Below are 23,974 nucleotides of genomic sequence, written 5' to 3' on the forward strand. Positions count from 1 at the left end.
AGCACACGGGCCTACAGCATTTTTGCCTCCATAGAAAATGGCAAGTCTACAACATTACCTTTCTATAACATAAACAAGACAGTGCCATGCCTATATTATTGCTGTATTTCAACAAATGTGTAAGAAAAAGAAAAAAAGAATTTACAAAAGCAAATAGCATGAGGGCACAGTTCTCACTAGTGATGACTTATCTTCCCGTGAATGAAGTGGCAGGTCTGTTAAGGGACTCATTTCTTTGTTAAACACAACCAAATGAATCCAACAAGGAATTAAGCCTAAAAAGCATAGGTGAGATTATTGGATTTTTTTTTTTGAACTGCAGTGCTGTAGACGACATACATTGAAATGAATTGAAGTGGGCAAGAAGTTCGGGAGCACACTAAAGCTTTGATTTCAAAAACGGATTCATTAGCGAATTCCGGCCCTGTTCGCATTACCTTTTCAAGCGCTAGCCTAGCTTTGCTTCTTGGTGGACACCTCAATCATGCTGCATGGACAGAAATGTGTGTGTGCATAACAGTGGCTGTTTCAAGCTATTCTAGAATGCTCATTGAAAGTACAGTTGAGAAAATCCCACTACACATATGCAAGGCAACATATGCCTACTTGCACCCCTTCACACTTAGTTGATGCTAGTGCTAATAATGATGATTACGCACATCTCAGTGCTATGAAATGGATGGGCGTATAAACCCCTCGATAATTGTACAATTTCTATGTCTCGACGCCTACTGCAATTCTACCCTTCTGCCAATCCATATTACACGCTTTAATGACGCCTCACATTACATGGAATTAGTATAGTGCTTTTTTTTTTTTTTAAAACAGTTTGAACCATGGGAGTGGCTCTGTGGTAGAAAAGATGCTTGCCCCACAGAAGTCTCATGTTCGATTCCCACTCGAACAGAAGACTTGTATTATATATTTATTTGCATCTATATCGAATTTTCGCTGACATGCTACGCTGATGTTTCGCTCACAACCAATGATGCCAATGCCGGCACTGGAATTTCTGCTAAACAAGCTTTTCAACACTTTCACGTTAAAACACCTTTTCTGTTTGTGTGGCCCGAGCCCACGACCTTCGAATTATGCATCCGATGCTCTACCAATAGAGCCATGATAGAGCATGTTTCCCCATCTACTTTGCTGTGCCTTTCTATGAGTATAATCCTTTGGAGGGTTAGCAAGCAAAAATTGTATCCAAAGCGGCGAGTGCGGAACACTCTATTTGCCAGAGGGCGTCACATGGTACATGATCTTTGCAGGAGGTGGCAGCTGACCAATAAATCCTCGCATGCAATGTAAAAGCATCACATCTACTGGCACAAGGCACTCCCTATGAAACAATGAAATTAGGGAAATTCTTCATGCGCTTGTTTATTTCTTGACACCACCACATGAATGCAACACACAATTACTAAAGCATGTAATTCAAAGATTACGGATTCAGGCACTACCGACGAAAAGAGTGTTCTTTCGTCTACTTCAGATTTCAATTCACGGTTTAATTACTATGCTACAGTTCAAAGAAAAAAAATACGAATAATGTTCTCTGTGCTTTCTTTGGCATGATTGTCTGTTAGAATCGATTGCTTATATTTTCCCAATGAGCATTTTTTTTACTCTTAAGTATTATCGCACAGAGCAAAATATTCAAGAAAAAGGTTTTTTTAGGGCAACACCAGCGATTGGCCAACAAACCTGTCCAGCATAAGATCCCCATGCCCATGGCCTGCGTGAAACACTATTACTATAGAAGTGTTCCAGCCTCTCTACTGTAATTGTGCCCTCTTTGAACTGGGCCATAATAGAAGGGACGTACTCACTAGTGCCAGTAGCTAGGGTGGGAGTGTTTGTGTGTTTCTGGTGAAAGAAGGAGAGCCTGGCCGACGAAAAGAAACAGCAGTGGCCGGCAAACCTTTAAAGTTGTGTGGGCGTTCCTTTTTCTTCGGCGTGTTATATAAATAAGCTTGTGTTGTTTAAACACCGGGTTTTGTTTTACTGTAGTTTATTCATTTTAGGCTACGGCTAGGCAGTTCATCAGGAGATTTCTGCGATGATAAAACTTTGAAGACTGGTCAGAAATCCAGGGTCTCCCAGCCCAATCAGGAGAGATGGCAAGAATGAATAAAGAACAGCAAGACCAAGGTGGGATTTCTGTCTGCCCTTATGCAAGTTTTTAACAATATCTTTTGAATTATTGGATGTGATTTAGGCAAGCATAGATTTATTGCAGGCAAAGCCAGCATGTTGTCTAGAGATATACTAGAACTTGGCTTTCAAGGCTGCACTGTGAGAGAAGGAAGGGGGCCAAAAAGAAAGAACGATGAGGAGACCAGGAAGTAGAGATGAATGTACACAACAACATCACATATTGCACCACATTTCCTGGTACATAGGATGCATATTTTTTCTAAAGTTTTCACCGGTGCATTTTATACAAAGCTATGTGCTTCTTACATATGCAAGAAGTCATGCAATCTTGAGTTACCAATGAATGTGTATATATTTTATTTGCAAGTATGATAAACTTTGCAAGGCAGTGTTCGTGAAGAGATGTTTATGTATTTAATCTTGTTATAACAATGAACCGAATCTAGTCTCAGATGGATACTTGCTGATGAAGCAGTATGGTGACCAAGGAGATTATTTTGCTATTTCGAACTGTTCCCTCTTAAATCAGGCATTAAACCCTCAAAACTGATGCAATAAAAAAAATAGGGCAACCTACTGCTTGTTAGTTACATCCCTCAGGACTAATAATAAAGCTTGATAAACCAACCAGAATGTTTTATTGTAATATTGTAGTGACCACAATCAACCAGCCACAAAAATTATTGCAATAGTTTGTTGGCATCATCATCAGTTTCCTTGTGAGACTTCTCAGCTGTCCAGAACTATAGTTGCGGCTTCCAGCTTCTCGTTGCCATTTACCTTTTGTATGTTTGTATTCTGATATTAAATATGCAGTGCATTCGTTGCTTAAGTATTCCTTCCAAGGCTTATAATGCCGTATAGGAAATTGATTGATATGTGGGGTTTAACGTCCCAAAACCACTATATGATTATGAGAGACGCCGTAGTGGAGGGCTCCGGAAATTTAGACCACCTGGGGTTCTTTAACGTGCACCCAAATCTGAGCACACGGGCCTACAACATTTCCGCCTCCATCGGAAAATGCCGTGTAGGAAAAGCCAGCAATATGCTTCAAGGTGCTTACAACACCACGTGAGAGTTACTCATAGGCCAACAATGGCAACACAGAGATGCTGCCTACTGAAGCATCAGAACGTTTGGCAGCGCACTGGAGGATGCGGCTTTGACTGAAGTAAAATATAATATTGGTTTTATACGCCTTAGAATAGCGTTATTTACAAGTTTTATCCTGCTGCTTATGCATATTAAATGCCATGCGGGACTATACATTTTGCAATGAATGTAGTTAGCCTGCGCCATGATGTTTTATCACGTTGAAATCATGATGACAGAGCTAGACGTAAGTGAGTCTTACACAGAGGTGTGTCTTATATATCATTCTTTCCTGCACAAATCTTGAAAAGTAGGGTGTGTGTCTTATTCAAAGGTGCTGGTTATATACTGGAAAATACGGCACAGTGGTCTAAATTTCCTATGATGGCCTCCAAGACCCAAATCCTTTAAATGATCCAAAGCAGCATTTGTGGCTGTTATTGCTGCCATGAGATCGCCTTACAGACCCGAGTAGTACACACTCATAATGCTGGCTGGCATTCTAATGCCTCAAGTGTATGTCTCTTTGAGATAAGCAGGCCAATCACAAATAACATGCTGCAGGATTTCAGGCACCTGGCAATGACCTACATGTTCACATATCATATTTGTTTATCACATCTTCAATGAACAAAGGCAATGTAAAAACAAATTCAGGGGTCTGAGGTATCAACATGAGAGAAGGGAACAAAAGAATGAGCCAGAAGGTGACATAATAATGAAGTACTGAGGAGCTTAATGTTGGTGCTAAATTTCTTGGTACCATTGCTAATACAAAATTCTACTGGAGATGCACAGCCAAGCATACTCAAATGTTTTGAAACAAACACAGCTGATGACTTCCTAAGCAAGAACTAATTGTCAACTATGCATTTGAGAACAAAGAAGCCAATAGCAAACAATAGAAAAAGCTTGCATTGTCTGGTAGAGTGCGCTTTTTTTTTGGCCTTATGCATTCTATGCAAAGGCTGTTTCACGCTGATCCAGCCAAAATGTGCATGCAAAATGCAGGTCTACAGTGTGCCAATCTATAGCGTACCTTATCACCAGGTGGCAGGTCACTTAGCTGTCTGGCTACAATGTCCACCAAGACAGCAACATCATTCAAGTAGAAAAGTTCTGCTGTTGTGCTGTCAGAAAAGAGCTCAGCAAGCATCTTCAACACTGAATTAGGAACTCCAGTAACCTCATGTGTTAGCACTCGAGCAGGGTCATCTGCAGACATCAAGAAAACAAAAAAATGCAAACTATGCTCCTTGTGCAGGCAATATCGTATCAGAAAGGTCAAATAGCTTAAACGAATAGTGATGGCCTTTGAAGGGGCTGAGCAACACTTTTTCAACACAGTCAGAAAATGCTGCTACTGCTGAGAATATGCGAGCCAAATGTTATAGCGCAGCACGCAGCCTGGCTTTCACAAGTACAGTAGAACCATTTTACATGAGACACAGATGCAAGAGGCACATGGGGTATAAAAGACACCAGTGTGCCTACACTAAAATAGGCGTTGAATGGAAAATGACATGTGGTCCCCTGCTTATAAGAGGCATCTTATATAAGAGACAAGAATAGCTCCCCAGTGTGTGTCTATTATAAAGTGGTTCAGCTGCAATTCTCCAAGTCAGTTATACATTGTTCTCTCTTCTCTCAAAAAGTAATGCCATAAACCCATAGTCCATGGCCATAGGCTGATTTCAGCATAGTGAGCTTTCACTGCCACTGCAACATGCTGCGACGTGCCTGTGTGCACACTCGAAATCACACTGAAAATAAGCTGCATGCTTCAAGAAGAAAAAAAAGGAGAGAGAAGAAAGAATGTGGATGTAGCTTTCTGCCCAATTGTCATCCCCCTCCTAAATGGCCTTTAGCATGCTTGCTCATATGAAAGAAGAGAGAAAGCACTTGAAGAGTGAGATAAACTTTTGTGCTCTCCTTGTATTTGATGGATTCTAAAAATTTTGTGGCAGTTAATTCATGAGGTAATAGTCTCACTTATTGAAACCATTTAATGGTTACTTGGTAAAAGTGTTACAGGGCCTCTTTAAGGGCACCGTGAGGCAAATTGAGAATTTAATTTTAACTGCTGTGGTAGCACAGATACCAGAGTCCTCAAGATGCTTCAATTCTAATAACAATGTTTGCAACAGAGTTTAATACTGTAATCTGTTCCACATAAGTGTCTTCCTTGCTAATTAACCAGTATGAAACAGCGATTTTTGGTCATGAACGCTAGCAGATATCTTCTTAATTTTCAATGGCTGACAAGCCAGTACAAGCCTCATTTGTTTATTGTTTACATAAAAAGCTTATTTTTAACAATTAGTAATAGCAGTTAAAAATGTCACATATGACATAAAAATCCATTCTAGTTCTTGAGATGGACTATTCTCCTGGGTGGAAGGTACAGAGTGAAGGCACAGATGTTTGTTGCATGTTGTAAATGCTTTGTCTCTTGTCTCATATCAAAGAGTGTGCTCAAAAATAAGCAGGGAGGGATGGCATGGGGTTAGGAAGCTACATCGCGTACAAATCACAACTTGGTGCACTTTTTTTTTTTCAAATGCACAGTCTACATTCAGTGTGATCGTGAGCACGCAGGTGAGCAACTGGGGGCACCCAGCAGCGACCACATTAACTAAAATCCCGTAATATCTCAAGCAAGCCCCCCCCCCCCCCCCCCCCTGCATTAAAAGACAAACCTGAATTGGAGGGGGAGGGGTCCTTGCTCGGTCACCGGTGAAAATTTATGTTGGCGGCGGCGAAAGAGCCTTCAAGAAGAATGCACACCTGTGCTTCTAAGGAAATGCTTTACCGAATATGCATGCAATACTGCTTTTACAAAACTGTATGAAATCTTCATGTGTATTTCACGTGTTATGACAAGGCTTGTGCGAATATTTGAATGCTACGAATATTCGGGCAAACATTACTGTACTAGTTGAATTCACTTCGCTTCTAATTTAAATTACAAAGATTTCGAAGTATTCGAAAGGAATGCATGTGTAAATGTATAATAAGGTGGCAGTTCCACTAGCGTCATCTTGCCAGTAATGCCGAAAACGACCCAAGACGCTGCCACTAAGTCGGGAATAGAAGGACAACGATTCAGAGGTCGAACTCCCGAACTTGTGCTGGCCCGTCACACTGGATTAGGAGACGGAAAGTAGGCTGTCACAGTTTGGAGAAATGAGGCATTCAGCTGGGGCTCTTTTTCCCTTCCCTTCAACACCTCTATTTTTGCCTCTAAATCCCGTGCGCACTTGTCCTCGCCCCCTGCGGCGCCGTGCCTTTCATGCGAGGAACAATGGCACTTCAAATCGCTCAAGTTTACTTTTGGTTTGCAGGCTGTCGACCAGTCCTGCCTCAGTGACCAGCTGCCCTCCATGACAATGAGTGCCGCAATGCGCGGCTGGTTTCCAAATTCTCTGGCGTGAGTCACATCACAATCGAACCATGAGACATTCTATGGTATACATGTGTAAATTATCCCTCGCTGTACCTTACTTCTGCCTCATTCAATGATGGCCATCTTTCAGTTGTGATAATGTTCAGACAGACAGTGGTCATCATAAAGAAATCACCTTTTCTTTTTATCTTTTTGTGTGTAGTTTCTCCAGTTAGCAGCCACTCATTCCTATCACTCTCTACTACGCCACCAATGATAACTGTCTCTCGAAGAAGATCCCTCAACTGAAACACACACGGGAAAGGGCAGGGATAAAAAGGTAACAGAGTAAGGAAAACACGCAAAAGGGGGAGGGGGACTGCCCTGCCACCCTTATGACACCCAAACTTGTGCAGATGCCCCAAACTGGTTGAGGAGGGAGCGTGAAAAGTGCCACGATCTGGTGAAATGAAGTGCTGAGAAGGGGCTTTTTTTTTTTGTTGTTGCTTTCAAGGCCAAACCTCTCTTCTTCTCTAGAAATCGCCACTCACTTTTCCTCTACTGAGAATTTCACACTGCAAACCACTCACGTAGGCTGCCTGGCCAGCTAGCTACCCTCCGTGACAAATAGTGCCGGAATGCAACGTTCAGTGACGACCTCTATCGCGGATGTTACATCACAAACGAACCATAAGACGTTACATTCTTCCGTGCGCATGTGTAAATGATCCCCTCTGTCCCTGTCCTTTACTCTTACCTCATTTACTGATGGCCCCTATTCAGTCACATTCTGAGCTAAGCAGCGCTCATCACATCAAACTGTGGATTTTCTTTTCTCTATTTTCTACCACCCTCTATCCTGTAACACACCCCGACACAAATGATCTATTCACTAAAGATTTATTTCTTTAGAGAAAAAATTGAGGCAGCCAAAAACATGTAAATAGAATGCCATATTTATGAAGTAATCACCAGGTCTATATATATATATATATATATATATATATATATATATATATATATATATATAGCGAAAGTGGCACCATAGCACACAGGAAGCAGCACGCTTGATGCATGGCAGCATGTTTTTCCGGGTTACATATATTTACAACAGTTTGGAAAACATTATGGCAGCACCTTGGAAGCCTTCATCACCAGAAATATGCAAAGTAAAAAAAAAAACACGCTTGGGCGCGTCTTATTTTCTTGGTATTCCTGCAGCTACTCGGAAAATAATGTAGTCAACTCGGCCTTTTTTCTCCGCTGAAGCTTACGATGGCATGAAAATTCTAGCTTTCAAGGATGTTTTGGAGCAGTTTGGAACAATCTTTAAAAGTTTTTATGCTTCCGGAGAAGCTTGGCGCAAGAAAACGGAAATGTATAAGAAATGCACAATATGCACATCTGTCTCGTCCCTGCCAGATGTTACTTAGCCAACATTACCTGACACTTGAAACTTGACCCATACCTCGCATTCTTTCATCTTCCACCCACACTTGTATTTCTTTTATAAGTTTTAGTGAAAAAGCTACAGGACTACAGTCGAAACCCACAATAACAAAATCGCCGGGGAAACTGAAAAATTTAGTTTTCGCAAAAATTTCATTGCCGTGAGTATGAGAATAAAAACAGTGATATGGCCAGCAGAACGAAAATTTATTGCCAGATGTCGGTCCACTTACTGTGCCGACTCTTGCCATGCAACAACTTCAAAGCTCTCCCTTCGCACTGGAAAAAGTGGTCCATTGCTACGTCGTCGTCATGTGTGCCGAAGAAGGAGCAAAGGTTGTCCAGCACATCCAAAACAACCCATGGGTTGGGTTTCTCCGCGTGTGCCTCTTCTTGGTCCTCGGTGTCGTCAGCTTCGTGCACGCTTTCGATAATGGCCTTGTTGGTCACTTCCTCGTACACGACTACGTAATCATCGGCGTGAACGAACGCATCAACGGTGAGTTTATCTGGGATGTCGATGGCTCGAAGTTCCCCCCAGGCGTTGGTCAGGGATAGAGGCACTGCACCACCACCACTCTCGCCGTCAAGTGTGCCTTCGTCCAAATCTTCGTCTGGAGAGGCCGAAGCGCAATCCGTACATGATGCTTGCACGGTGGTACTGAAGCCCGTGTGCTTGAAGCAGTTCTCAATCAGCGACGGGGATGTTGCAACCCATGCGGCGGCCACCATCTCAAAAGCCACGCACAAGTTGACTTCGGTGGGACGCTTGTGGCGGAGGTTGAGCAGCAGACATGGGATCAACCTTTCCCTGTAGGCGCATTTGAAGCTCCGAATTATGCCTCGGTCGAGAGGCTGCAGAACGAAAGTGCAGTTCGGTGGAAAAAAAACCAAGCGCACGTTCGTGAGCTCCATCTCGTCGATGTGGTGGGCGCTACAGTTGTCTAAAAAAAGGGCCACCGACCTGCCTGCCTTGTGCATGTCGGCATTGAACGCCTCGACCCAGCTGGAAAAAAGAGCGAGAGACATCCACGCCTTCTTGTTTGCGGTGTACTGAACGGGTAGCGAGCGGCGGTTTCCTTTAAAGACCGGGGCTTCTCGCTCCAGCCGATGACAAGGAGTGGCCGCTTGTCTGTGCCATCCATAGTGCAGCACAACAAAATGGTAACGCATTGCTTGCTGTGCTTGCCCCCGTGGCACTTCTGGCCTTTCAAGTCCAGAGTCTTTGACGGGAGCATCTGAAAGAACAGCCCCATCTCGTCCGCGTTGTATACGTCGCAAAGCTCGTACTGGTTCAGTACTTCTTTGTTGGTCAGCAGCCATGACGAAGTTGTTACCGGGTCAACGCTTGCGACTTCTCCGGAAATCGCCTTGGACACGATGTCATGCTGGGCTTCAAAGCGATCCTACCAGCCAACGCTCGCTCGAAACTGGTCGTGCCCGAGGATGCTGGCAAAGTCCAGTGCCTTCTGCTGTAGAATTTTTCCTGACAGTGGCACTCTGTTGGCACGCTGTTCACAAAACCACGCGAAGACCACTTTATCGACGCCCAGAAAGGCCGCCACAGCCACTGTCTTGTTCTGCGCACGTGCGTCATTATCAAGCACAGCGAGAATGGCATCTTTGCCCTTCAATATGGTCGAAAGCGAGCTGCACACAATTCCATACTCTTCGGCAATATCCTTCTTCTTCCTACAATTTTCAACTTCGGCAATGATGGCAGCCTTATCGTGAAGCGACAGAAACTTCCGCTCTTTGGCGGGTGGGGACATCTTAGCAAGAGCCGATGTGCCGGTAGCCACTTACAGTACTTTCACGCAAATAGACACACACAACAAAACCCGCGGCGCTCACGTGTGTGAGGCTATGGAAGTGACGAAATGACGGAAACAATGCAGAATGGGATTGTGTCGCCACCTAACGGTGTCGCTGCAAGGCTGCTTAACATGATGATGATATTGTTACTGTTCTTTTTTTTTTCCCCGCGGTCAACAGAGATTCCGCTTCCGGCGTCAAGCTTTTCTCAGGCGCCATTGTAACCTCATCTCCATTTCGCCACCAGTTCCAGTCTTCTCTTCGTCATTTTGATTTATTCCAACTGTTGGTGTTGCTTCGGCCTGTTGAGCTCATCCGACGGCGCCATCTGCACTCCAGCATGATCATTTGCCATCACCTGCTGTAGTGTGGCCAGGCATGTTGCCGGACACAGACCCCATCGCCGATTTAAGGGGGCAGACTGCTCTTTGGGAACAAAAAGTGACAAAAAAATTCATTTTTTAAAATTGACATATTTGGCTACTGCAAGTATTTTTCTATCTCTCTGCAAATTTTCACGCACCAGGAAATAGTAATTTTTTGTAATGTCATTTTAACTGTCCAGATTCTTGGTGCTGTTAACATTCAGAACCTGCAAAAAAATGGGGAATCGACTTAAAGGCTTCTTTATATTTCGCCAGCCCCTTTGTCTAAAGCTCTACTACCAATTTATGAACGCCTTCATGAGGATTGCAAAACATGCGCACCATGATTGTTGCTTTTTGAAAAAACTGTGTTTTCAGTTTTTTCCATTTTTCTCGAAAAAGTAAATTTGTGACTATTCAATTTTGACGCCTCAATATCTCTGCAGCTAGGGCAGGTACAACAATAATTCTCTTTGCAGTGGAAACCTGTATGTGTGTAGAATGCAAGTATGGGAGCAGAATTTAAAGCACATGCCTTTTAATTATTTACTAATCAAAATTGTAACACAATTCCAACTGCTTTTGAAAATTTATAGTTCATTTTGCTGCAAAATAACCAATAAAGGCCTAAAAACAAAAACCTCTTCCATACTTTCACTCTATAGTCACTAGTCTATGTTGGCATATCCTAAATATCACTTTTAATTAAGCACTTTTTTTTCTATGGTGGCCTTAAACAATAGGGGGTGAACTTAAGTTATCTCAGGAACAAAGGGAGTTACAGGAAATCTAATTAAATATTTGAAATCAGCAGAAAAAACTGCATAACCCTGTGCAGTTTTATCAATATCACTGAAAAAATAAACAAAACATGTCTAAGACCAGTCTGCCCCCTTAAGTAAACAAAAATGGCGGTACTCATGCTAGCGCGGCAAAAGCAGACGTTTACAGATTTTGAGTGCGCATGACACGCACATGAGCATATTTTCGATAGTTAACCTTTGATAGGAGGGTAAAATAAGGCCCGCACCATGGTAGAAAATTCGTTAATGTGGGATCGCTGTCGAAAAACATTTCGTTTCCTTGAGATACATAGTACATGGGCTTCTATGAATGTTTGCCGAGGATCCGGAAATATTTCATTGCCGCGGGGATTTCGTAATCGTGAGGTTTCATTATCGCGGGTTTCGACTGTATCTCCATTTTCTGATAGCTTACAAGTCTTCATTCCACATTAATGACGAGCTCTGGAGGTGCTGCCCAGCTTTTGCCTAATTTGCCCGTGAATTTGGCATAAGCCCCTGAAATTGCACTGCTAGAAAGCAAGTGCAGCTGCGGACTGCATTGATCATGAAAGTGGTACTTCCATATCTGGCAGCTTATAGCCATAATAGGATAATGAAACTGGAAAAATAATAGGTTCTTTATTTCATTCCCATCTAGTTCCAATTTTGTAAGAACTTTCCTTTGCGTGCAACAGCGTCTCTGCTTACTTTAGCATCCAATAAGCGCTAGTAGCAAGAAAAACAATCCAAAGCCAAACAGCATTCCAGGGCAGCATCAAAAAATGAAACAGCCTATATTTTTTCAAGTGCCCAACTTCAGAAAACTTGAAAGAGTATGGAAGAAAGAGTCAGAAGGGGAGCCAGCACAGCGCTATAGCTAGTTGCCTAATGCAGTGGGGAAATGAGCTGTGCAAAGTTTGTAAAACCCCATTTCAAAAATGAAATTTTGAGTCACTTGAATGTTGTTATAGGTTGGTTTAACTGTGTCCCCTTTTGATATAACAATGTTCAAGTGTAGCAGAATAAAGTTTTGTGATTAGCAGCGTACTTGCAACTCAGTCATCATATTATGGTAAGAATGGCTGTACATTAGTTGAAAACAACTTGATCCACTTGTGGCACTACTATTTCATTTGTGTTTCCTTTAGTCATAAGAAATATTCCTAAAATACGAATGTAGTCATCACATACGTCATAAAATCCTGGCAGCAATAAAAAAATTTGAGATTTATTTAGCCATATCAACGATTTTCCAATACTTAGTTATATCAAATGTCAAATTTATTACAAGAATGTCCCATGTACCTTACCGTATAAACCGGACTTTAGGTCATGTGGGAATATAGGTCGACTCCCCAAGTTCAGGTTACCGAAAAAAAAAAAAGGAAAACAACCCAAAATTGCCGAACGACATTCATTTGCGAATTGGGCGCACCACACCCCGATCGTTGGAGCTCCCCCCAACCACCATCGCAACTGTTCTAATTTGTCAGACCAGGCACCACTGTTTTCTGAAGACGAGAGTTCGTGGCTGGCCGCCTCCCACAGTGCATTGTCTTCCGTGCCATACAGCGAGTTGCTAATGGAACATTTCTTAAAAGCATTTTCCACCATGAAATCTGGCAAGGAACGCCACGCGAAAAGCACCCAGCCACAAACAGTCGCAAGCGAAGCCTCTGTAGGCGGCCTGTCGATGTCTTTGGGTTGTCGCTGGACATCCACTTTTGGTACTCCAGCCGCACTCGGTCCTTCAACGGCTTGTTTAGCACAATGTCGATCGGTTGGAGGGTGGACGTCATACCACCTGGTATCATGGTGAGGTCCGTTTTTCCATCGCCCAGTGCGCGCTTCACAGCGTCAGTTAAGTTACCACAAAACGCATTTAACACCAGCATGCTGCAAAGATGCAGCAGTGTACCTGGCTGACGGTTCCAGACTACTCATATCCATTCGAGCATCATGGCCTCGTCTATGTATCCCTTTTTGTTGACGTGAACGACAACACCGGGGGGGAACACTTCCTTCGGCATTGTCTTATGTTTGAAAATGATGAAGGGCGGAAGCTTTCTAGCATCTGCCATGCATGCCAGCATGACGGTGAAGTGCGAGTGCTCGTTGCTAGTGGACAACAGCTTCATATCCTCGGCGCCGCCCTGCATGACCATGGTCGATGAAGGCATGTCAAATTACACAGGGGTCTCATCGGCATTGTCAATCTGCCCCATCATGTAGTTGTTCTGCTCCCGAAGCCGGTTCACGAAGCCCTGAAAGTTTATAAGCTTGCCCTCGAACTTGTCTGGAAACTTCTGACAGATGGATGTGCGCCACCGGAAAGAAAATTCTTTGCGTCTCATGAATCGACGCACCCAAGAGTTTGGAACATGAAACTCTTCTCTTGTGAGCCCAGCTTCGTGAGCGAGTTCCACAGCTTTCTTGCGAATGGTATACACGATTACTGGCAGCGAGCATGCATGAACTTCTCACACAAAGTTCCCTAGCGTATCCTCCAGCTGCGGATGAAGCGCACTTCGCCCACGAAATGACATTTTCAGAGGATTGCACATATGCAGCTTCCCTTTCTGCACCCTCCAATAGTGCGCACTTTTTTCTGATACACCAAAGCGGCGCTGAGCATCCATATTCCCATTCGCTTCTGCCAACTCAGCAACCTCTAGTTTAAACTCAGCTGAGTACTGCCTTCTCGTACCACTACTCATATTCAGTGAATGAAAAAAAAGACCACTAAAAATGAAACACAATGTCAAGCGGAGCGAGAAGTTAGAACAGATCGGAGGCAAATCACGAACACACAAAAAACAGACAAGAGAGAAAAAAAAAACACCCTGCTATTGGATTTGAATGTGAATATGGCCGTGTCCAGCTTCTCATGCACATGCAAGCCACATGTTGCCAGACAGCGGTGCACTGTCGGCTAGACACCGCTATATAAGAAGAGAGGTGACCTTAGCTTGTTGTTTTATTGAAAATATCTATACTTATATTCTGGTTTATACGGTACTTGCAAAACATTAAAGTGTAATTTCCTTACAATATGTGCAAATACAGTTTTTTCTTTTTACTTGTCGTATGGGCTACAAACATGCTAGAAGTATGTGCATGAAAATGCAAGGACACAGAAACTGTCCTTTTAGATTGTGCCACCTACACCAAGGTGGCTGTGGCAGTGCAGGGCACAGAAGACTCACCTTCTCGGTTGACCAGAAGCATGAGCCGTTCAGTTAGAGCCCGGGCATCCTTGCGGGTTGCCAGCGTCCGAAGAACAAAGTTGCCCGCTTCAGACTGAAGATGCAGATTGAGAGAGAGTAGTGTGCCCAGTGAAAGTTCTGCTACTTCTTCCTCTATTTCAGCAGATTCGATTGTGTCCAGCAGAAATCTCACAAACTGTTCACCCACATGCTCTGCACGAAAAGTCAGGAAAGTTAATTAAAGGTCAAATATCAGTAGAGATGCCCACACCTTAATGTACTAAACTTGATAAATTTGTCAACAAGAGACCAGTATTCCACACATCTTGCAAGGCCTACCTAGTGTCTCAAATTTTGATGCCACACTCAATCCCCACACTACTTTCTCAGTAAGGAGTCCTTTTATGATCACTTGGAACATACCTGTTGTAGTCTACACATGAAATGTTTTACTGATGTTCAGTTTGCTTTTAGCCAGAATCATTGTTTGATCACTGAAACTGCATTAAAATATACTTTTGAGACTGGTATGAAATGTGCCTAGCTTTAAAGATTGCCGACTCCTCATATTTTTTTAACAAAGCTTTAAAATACACTTTGGGATAATTATCAGTAATGAAATGTTACTCCTTTCTTGCTCCAGTATTAGCCTTCTATTTGCTGGTGTTACTGTACTGAAAACTGAAACCATCAAGCTTCCCAGAGCTATGTCTATAATGTTTGCCTCTCAACAGCCTCTAAACAGCTCCACGTTATCGGAATGCAATTGGATGACGGTTTGGACAACGAGAAAACGGTAACTGTAGAGAAATAATCAGTTATTAAAAAAAAGTTTTCAATTACATTATTAACCCCTTCAAACGTCACCTATTAGGAACTATCTGTAGATACGTCAAATTGTCACAGCATGATTTTAAAACCCTCAATATTCTATAACAACAAGAATACTTTTATTATTTGTGTGTTTTCTAGCAGTTAATTGAAATTAAGCTTCAATTAAATATCTACTTATCCTGATGACATTTATGTTTGGTTCTTGCATATATAGAATCAAATCCCAGAGTAGATACATAGGGCAAATTGGTTTCTGGTTTTGTTGATATTTAGAAGAGAAAAAATATATATTTCAAGGTGGCTCCAGGGAAACGCCATGTCGTACGACTCGTCGACCATGCTTTGCTTTCGGAAAAGCGATTATATGCAATATTACGGTGAAAAGTGAAGTTAAATGAAGACACGTTTATTAGGCAGGAGGCTCATTTTATCTAAACCTCATTGTATCTTGCACTTTTTAGCCCCTAGTTGACACAACTAGCAAAAACAGGTGATGCACACAATTGTGTACAAAGCGTCTGAAAGGGTTAAAGCCTGCAGTTACCCTTTCACATGTAAAGCATAATCTATTTTTTTCTTTCTTATAAAATCACCATTTCACCTTCAATGTGCTTTTATGCAATATGTACAATTTGAATCTAATTTGTTTTTTGGTCCCTTATTTAGTGTGTAGGAATGATATTCTAGATCTAGAGTAACTAGAGCTGTAAGAATTTTTTTTTAACATAAAGCCCAACCTGTGTACTATCACTAAGTGCTGAGAGCAGAATTTGAGTTTAATGCATGTATCTTTTTTAATGAGTCCTTCTTTTTAATGGCAGCTATCGTACCAACATTGAGTTTTGATTGTTTGCAGAATGATTAGTAATAATACAATTTAAAAACTGTCTACAGCACTGTACTTATTACATAATATAGTATCTATCTATACAATAATATTCTTTTTCTACTGAGCTGTGCTTTTTCTACCATCTATAGTAACAAAAGAATGACAGCTCTGTTCTTCTGAACTTGTTGAACAACAAGGAAAATTGTTACGTACCTGAAATCAATACAAAAAGCTTAACAAGTTTTAGTTTTATCAGGTTTGGCCTTAAAGCATAAAAGATTTCTCTACAACCAATGGCTATTAACGATTGGTTTTCACCTGAATATCATAGTACATGTCACTTTGTGCCCCTACAAGCAGGCAAGTGGAGGCACTGCTTATCAATGACATGGCAAATTTTGTAGTACTCCAGCCTTTTAGATGTGTGAGTCATGATGAAAACCTTAACAACTAAACATACTAAAGCAATTGTGATGGGCATGCATTTTTGCATGCCCATCATAATTGATCGTGAAAATCAAGATAACCTACAGAATGTTGTAAATATCTAGAGCCATGGTGCTAGCTACTATTTCTCTTTTCCACTCTTTACTTGATGGTGTAACACACATGATGATTTTGCAATCATTTGGAAGTTTAGTTCGTTTGAACTGCAATAATAAATTAATATTTTTTGATGCAACCATGATCTGCAGGCACACAGCTAGGATATTTTTTTTTCCAGGAGTTCCAAAACTCCACCAGTGCGCACCAAGACCTTTCAAGCACTACTCACCCCCTACCCCACCACACTTACTCACACTTACAAGAAACATACTGTTAAGTTAGGTGAGCAGAATGCTCAATTAAATATAGCATTTAACATATGCTTTCATTCTGATGCTTAATATGCTTTGACATATTGCAGAAATACAGGGTAGATGGCTAGCTAAACAAATAAAATACAGTTCCATTTTTTAATGCACTACACAAATGCAAAAATCAAGCTGCTCGGAATATCATGCAAACACCCAAGACAAGCAACAATATCCAACGACAGTGAGGTCTAAAGCTCTACTATGAGTTTTCTATTCAATGTTACTATGGATGTGGTTACAGATTTAGTGGATGAAAAATTATGTATTGAGAAGACATCATTGCAATTCCAGCACACCATTCTCCTATACCTACATGTTTTTGACAGTTGATAAATTGTGCAGTTCTACAGGCCATATTAAATGAGGCAAGCTGTAAGGAAGACACTATATTCCATTCTGTCTACACAAGGTTCTACAAAGTGCTGCTAAACCTAGTAAAGTGCTGCTAAACCTAGTAAAGCAAGTGGTTTTACACTTTGAGCTCATAAAAGCATTGCCACTGCACCAAGTATCGAACCTGTGCTCTTCCACTCAGCTTTGCCATGACAAAGCTACAGAGATATCACGACAGGTGCTGCATAGCAGTCGTAAATACATGTGTAACTATTACAGCAAATCCCCGTATTGAGATACAGATGCACGTTGAACTGCCCCAGCTAGACAAAATTAAAATAAAATCTCCCAGCGTGCCTCATAATTGCATTCACGTTTCAGCATGTGAAATTCCACATCCAAACCACATCAAACCGCAACCAGTTTTGGCCCAATAAAAGATAAATTAGGTAAATGAAATGACATCCAAAAAATATTTATGAGCTACCATACCTGTAAACTAATTGATTGATTGATTTGTGGGGTTTAACCTCCCAAAACCACCATATGATTATGAGAGACGCTACCTGTAAGCTAACAAACAGCAGAGGATGGAATAAATTATTACATAAGTTGTTTTTCGAAGACGTTGTGCAACACTTTTTCATGTAGGCATGGCATAATGAATTAACTAAAGAAGCTTACTACTTTACGAATCCACTTTTATAATCTGTCCAGCACAATCAGAGTTACAATAATTTGTCACACGCTGCAATTGCATTCACTGTTCTTTCGTCCCGACGAAAGTGCTCAAAGCTAGGCAAAGGGGATGGCACGGGGAAATAAATACTTCACGCATGCCTCGTGATCTTGAGCACTTTTTTTTTTTCTTCGAATACGCGGCTTTTCAGTGTGATCGTGTGCGTGCATAGACAAATCGTGGCTTTTTTCAGTGACCTGAGTAACGACTAAGTGCGCCATGCTCAAATCAATTAATGGCTGATACAATGACTGTGACAAGTCATTTTTAAGCCTGTATCGTCATTTGTTGAGAAAAGAGAAAACCATTTGTAGCTGACTTTGAGAATTTATTGTGAATTTCAGGATGCGTGCTGCTCTATGATATATAGCTCGCGCTTTCTTGGCAATCTTTACTACCATCGACAGTGTTTTCTGACCATGCTAAAAGTGTTGCAGGGCCTCTTTAATTCATGAATTTTACATGTTTTTTACAGCAAGTGGTAGTGTGTCCCAAAAAATGAGGGATAAGCAATGTACGTCGCCTGCTCTGGGTAAAATGATTTTCTTATTTATTAGGGAACGTAGGACTTCAAAACTTTTTTTACTATCCTGATCAATTCTGACGGAACTTGCAGAGATTATGAATGCTTGTAAGCTAATTTAAAATAATCAATCACTTTTCTTTCTATGATAAGTAGTTTCCAAGATATCACATACTGCTACTTCTTCGTTTAAGGCCTAATGAGCTAATTAACCATAACCTACACAGCAATGTAAAACCCAGAGAATCTATCTAAGATGTTCATAGTGTGTTGTAAAGTATGAACCATTGATTTAGGCCATTTCCTAGCAAAGTTACGAGCTGGTTGAACCAGCTTTAATTTAGAACATTTTTCTCATGAAAGTAATATATGACAAAATGTACCTTACAATGCATATCATCTGAAAAATATATTGCTACTAGCCATTGATTTACTAAAAGGTAGGGTGCACAGAAAGGTTGCAAATAGATGTACAAAGACGTCAGGAACGTGCAAAGGCTCTCAGTGAGAACTTAGGCAAGGCATGTTTTAAATTGGGTGACAAAGACGGAACAAATGGAGGAACACATATACAAACATAAGCATAGAATTTACAACGAGTGGGAAATGCTCCGCCTATGTGTGTGTGAATGTGTTCCTCCCTTCGTCTGGTCTTCATCGTGCAGTTTAAAGCATAAGCGAAAACTTGTCTTTTTGGCTGATTTTTGGTCTTAAAAGTGCCACACACCCCCTTAAAAATGTCGTGAACGAACCCTCAAGCTTGGTGAGAAAACACATCCTGCAGATAATAAACAATAGTGCTATGAACATCTAAGCCATGCAGTTTTGCAGGGTGAAGAGAGTGTATAAGTGAAGTGCAAAGTTGTCAATTTCTTAAAGGGCCCCTCCCCAGCCTCTTAAAATACAAAAAACAAGTGCATTATCCTCTCTTGGTGTTTATCGTTTTTCTGGCACACTGTGTGCTGCAAGAACAGTGATTCCTGTGATGTCTATATCATACAAACTCTCGAGAGGTTCATATATGCGAAACATCAGGTGTGCATTGTCTTCTGCACTGATTTGCCATGCACTCGCCCATCCGTTCTTTGTTGTCTCACATGACTATCAGGCGCAGTCAACTGAATTCACAAGCTGAGCTAACAGCATGTATTTGGCAAGAGGGAAATCTTGATAGCTTCAATGCTTAGTGCCGATATTGTAGATGCACTTTCAAGAAATAAGTGACAAGGAAGAGATATCACCTGTAGGAAGAATAGCGAAAGTGACAAGGACATCACTCCCTCGTCTTTAAACGCGGGGCGGTGAAGGGCTCTTCAAGCACCCTCTTTTCATACCTAGGCTTATGCCCACTCTCTTCAGGGCCTCTGGCACCTGCTGCTTGATGTTGACAAGTAGATAGCAAGCTGTTGGCAAAGCTGACTGAAATCAAGAGTGGTGTTTGATTCCATTTTACTTCTTACTACAGAGTATCGCCACGGTGCAGCACTCCATAGTCTCCTAACATTACCCAGTGGGCCACACTACCTCACAGAAGTCGCAACAGGAGAAACCAATTGGGTTTCATCACGTGCGCTGACGTAACTTCTTTCCTCCATGCCACTCCTCCCTGCTTAGCGTCTAGTGCTCGTCAAGATGAAAGATGAAAAAAAAAAAACAAAAAAACAACTTCAAGACCAGGACAAACTCCTGCAACTATGTGTTTTTGAGAATTTTGTTTGGCAATAGACTGGTAAGGCCATAAACTTTGATACTGAGTTCATTCAATGATTATTCTGAAAAGTGGTTTATGCCCTTTTAATGCAAACGTGGTGACATTCATATTTACTAGAGAACATTGTGGCAATGAGTTATCACATTGTGAATGATTGCTTAAGTTAAAACTGTTTTTTTAAGCAATCCAAAAAAGTCAAATTATAATGCAACATTTCTTTTTCTTGCAGGCATTGTCATAAAAAAGTGGAGCATCACACTTTTGCAGTTTATTAAGACATAATCTGATGTGGCACACCTGTCAGTGGTCATATTTCTACTGAGCCTGTTACCATGCCTTTATAATTTTCACATGCTGATGTGTGTAGGAATTATACAGTCGATTCCGCATATATAAAACGCGGATACAGTGCAGTCCACTTATAACGATACCACATATAACGATATATCGGTTATAACGATGGGTCGACTTAACAGTCTCATTTTATGCATTGGGGCTATGGGGGAAAAAACCATAAACGATATGTTATCCACCGCATATCGGATACAACGATGAAAAGTTTGCCGTGGACGGCATGTTTCATTCAGAATAATCGTAACATTTAGATCGATAAGTTCTTCTGAAACGAACTATGCCGAGACAAGACGAAAAGTTAGCGTAGGCGAGTACGTATCTGCCGCCACTGCAGGACAGCGCCGGCAGCGCGTCCCGGCCGTTCAAAAAGCCGAGGAGAGCATCGCGACTTGGCGCGACGCGCTACAGATGGCGCCAGCTGTGTCACGTTTTGCGCCTCGCCGCGCGTCGACCGCGGAGAGGCTGAGAGAATTTAAAAAAAAAAAATGCGAAAAGCAAAGCGCCGCGCTCCGCGGCTCCCCGCCTTCTACAACGGCGAGCCGGCAAGCTACTCGTAGCTTGCCGAACGAAAGCGGGAAAGAGAGAGAAAATAAAAAAAGCGAAAAGCAAAGCGGCGCGGCGGCATGGGGGCGGGGCCTCGTTGGCATTCCGGCTGTGTACCTCTGGCTGTGCTTTCTTCCTCCCACTGCTCCCACCCCGTCGGTCAGTCTCTCTTCCTCAGCGAACCCGTGATGCGTTCTTCGGCGTAAGAAATAAAGTCTTGTTTTTGACATCCTACTATCTACAATATTTATTAATTGGTGAAAATAGCAAAATGAAGCCTGGAGCTACAAAAGGTACGTCCGGCGACGATTTTTTGGCGGCAGTCCAGATATAACGATCACCGGTTATAACGATCATATTTTTAGGTTTTCTCGATATCGTTATAAGTGGACTGCACTTTTATATCGAATTATTGCCTACATCAAACAGTTGAAAAATCCCCTTGAATTTCCCATGCAAAAGTACGGGACTGGTGCACTCATATATTGAACTCCCACACAGCAGAACATCCATTATATTGAACACTGTGCTGCGCAGAAGCTCCGAGAGTGCATTTTTGCCAACAAATAGCGATTGTTTTTCGGTCGCGTTTTAACACGTTGCAATCCCTTCCAACGCGTAGGTGATCAAAAACAACCATCGCGTTGATCTGGTTTGTTGCGTGAGGCTTGTGAGTGCACTGGTATGCTTTATGTGCCATCAGCATGTTTTAACGTGCGGGCATAGTGTTCTTCGATAAACCGATCGCGGAGGGCATAAAAATGAGCATGCAAAGTGACTCGGCGATCTCGTTGCAATGCCCGCATTACCTGCCTGGTGTGTTTGCACACGTTGGCATGTGGGCCTGAAAAGCATCGCTTTAGAAATGTGCAACCTCGTGGTGTATTTTGGTGTTTCCGGCTTAAGAACGCGTATTTCGGAGGCTACATTTTTTTTCTAGCTTTTCACGCCAGAACAGCAGCTGCTTGCTGTAAAGCCACAAGTGACATCGCCATCGCCAACATGTCGATGATAAGGGCTTGCTCTTTTATTTGTAAACAGCGTTGTCTTCTGTGGCTTGTGGACTGGTTGGCTCGTTCCTGATATCCTCATTTGGGAGTCGAACTGAACTTTGACCCACTCGTAGCAATAAAATTTAAGACTGCTGCTTGGAGCAACGTTGCATAAGGCACCGGCGTAAACTGTTTTGCGCTTTGGTGCCAGGTGCAGACTTCAAGTATGTCGTGATCGCTGACAACTGCTTGCAATGCCTCGTGTTTTCGAGCACCATCTCGAACAGCAAGTGACTTCATCCGTGCAGATGAAGTAGCTGTTTCTGCCAGTATTGATGCAAAGATCTTAGTTGATGTCAGTGCTGGCTGCAGAGATATACAACCTGTGCGGTTTCCGCTGCTAAGCAACCTTTTTACCCCACTAATGAGCCTGCATCAGTGTTCAGCACCAATCAACGCTGATATTGAAGATGATTGGAACTTGGCGGCGCACAAGAAGCCAGACAAGTTTACAGGCTATTTTTATGCGAAATTAAGCGGGGTAACTTGCAAATTTCACACCTTGTTCTTTATTATACTGCGAGTGAATCATGTTAGTGCTTGTTACAATTTCCAAGAACTGTTTTAAGGGCTGGAAAGTCTTAATAGAAGCCCTATATACGCATATTTTATATTTCGAATTATCAATATATTGAACTACCGGAATTACTCGAATCTAACGTGCACCTTTTTTCCGGTTAAGCGAGTTCATAAATTGCATGCGCGTTAGAATCTAGTACGAAAAAAAAAATGAATACTGTCACTCTATTGCCATCGGCATTTCAAAAATGGCCGCCCCCTACGTGCATCGGCATGGCGCGTCAGCCATTTCTGTCATTGTGTTTCCCATGTGCGGCACTTCGTACATGTGCTGAGGAGTTCATCATCTTGTAGTGCATTAACATTGACGGCATGGAAGGGCCGACTCCAACGACTCAACAAGTGCACCATGATGCTGCTCTTAAAAGAAAAGTGATCGCGTGTGTAGAACCAGACGAAAATCGGGCCGCATCGCGGTCGTTCAGAGTTCCCGAAACGTGCGTGCGGGACTGGCAGAAACAAAAGCAGAAGATTGTCGACAGCAAAGCTTCACGTAAAGGCTTCAGTAGACCACAGCAGGGTTGGTTTCCGCAAATTGAAGAGCTGGTCGCCGAGTATGTGCTTGAGCAGCGAGCGGCACAGCGGCGCGTGACGACAGAACTGCTCTAAGTGCGGGCTATGCAGTTAACCTTAGAAGAAGGGGTAACGCGGAGCCAGTTCAAAGCGAGCAGGTGCTGGCTAACAAACTGTATGAAGAGGAAAGGTTTTTCCCTCCGAAGGCGAACGGGCATATGCGAAAAGTTGCCGGAGGAGTACGAAGAAAAGCTTCACAGTTTTCAGAGGTTCATCCTAAACTTGGGGCACAACAACGGCTACCTGCTTGGGCAAAACGGGAATGCCGATCAGACGCCTCTTTACTTCGACATGCCTGGCACCACAATCGTCGAGAAGAAGAGGGCGAAGTAAGTTCGCGTGCTGACATCGGGCCACGAAAAGCTAGAGTGACGGCCATGCTCTGTTGGACGTCAGAAGGGCACAAGCTCCCCCGTACCTGATATTTAAACAGAGGACGCTCCCGAAAGAAGTCGTTTTCCCGAGTGGTGTGATCGTGCCGGCCAACGAGAAAGGTTGGATGACGACGGACCTGGTCGCCGATTGGATCCATCACGTCTGGCGGAAGCGGCCTGGCGCCGGTTTGCGCCTACGAGTGATGCTCGTGCTCGACGCGTTCAGGCGCCATCTCGACCAGCGGATTAAGGACAAGCTCGCTGCGTGCAATACGGACCTTGTAGTTTTACCTGGTGTCATGACGTCACAACTTCAACTGCTAGATGTCTGCCTGAACAAGCCGGTGAAGGACAAGATTCGGGCACTTTACACCAACTGGCTGATGAATGGACGACATGATTTCACGCCAGGCAAC

General features: G+C 42.6%; 1 protein-coding gene across 2 annotated transcripts in view; it reads right to left on the reverse strand.

Moving 5' to 3' along the window:
- The window catches only part of LOC119177321 (NCK-interacting protein with SH3 domain), a 95,963-nt gene that overhangs the window by 21,040 nt on the left and 50,949 nt on the right, over positions 1 to 23,974 (reverse strand). For both annotated transcript variants that reach the window (XM_037428790.2, XM_037428789.2), the window contains exons 10-11: positions 14,258 to 14,470; positions 4,292 to 4,467 (exon numbers count right to left, since the gene is read on the reverse strand). In XM_037428790.2, coding sequence (XP_037284687.1) covers positions 4,292 to 4,467; positions 14,258 to 14,470 — 389 coding nt within the window. The remainder of the gene's footprint in view (positions 1 to 4,291; positions 4,468 to 14,257; positions 14,471 to 23,974) is intronic.

The sequence above is a fragment of the Rhipicephalus microplus genome, chromosome X (assembly GCF_043290135.1).
Source record: "Rhipicephalus microplus isolate Deutch F79 chromosome X, USDA_Rmic, whole genome shotgun sequence".
In the NCBI taxonomy this organism is placed as follows: domain Eukaryota; kingdom Metazoa; phylum Arthropoda; class Arachnida; order Ixodida; family Ixodidae; genus Rhipicephalus; species Rhipicephalus microplus.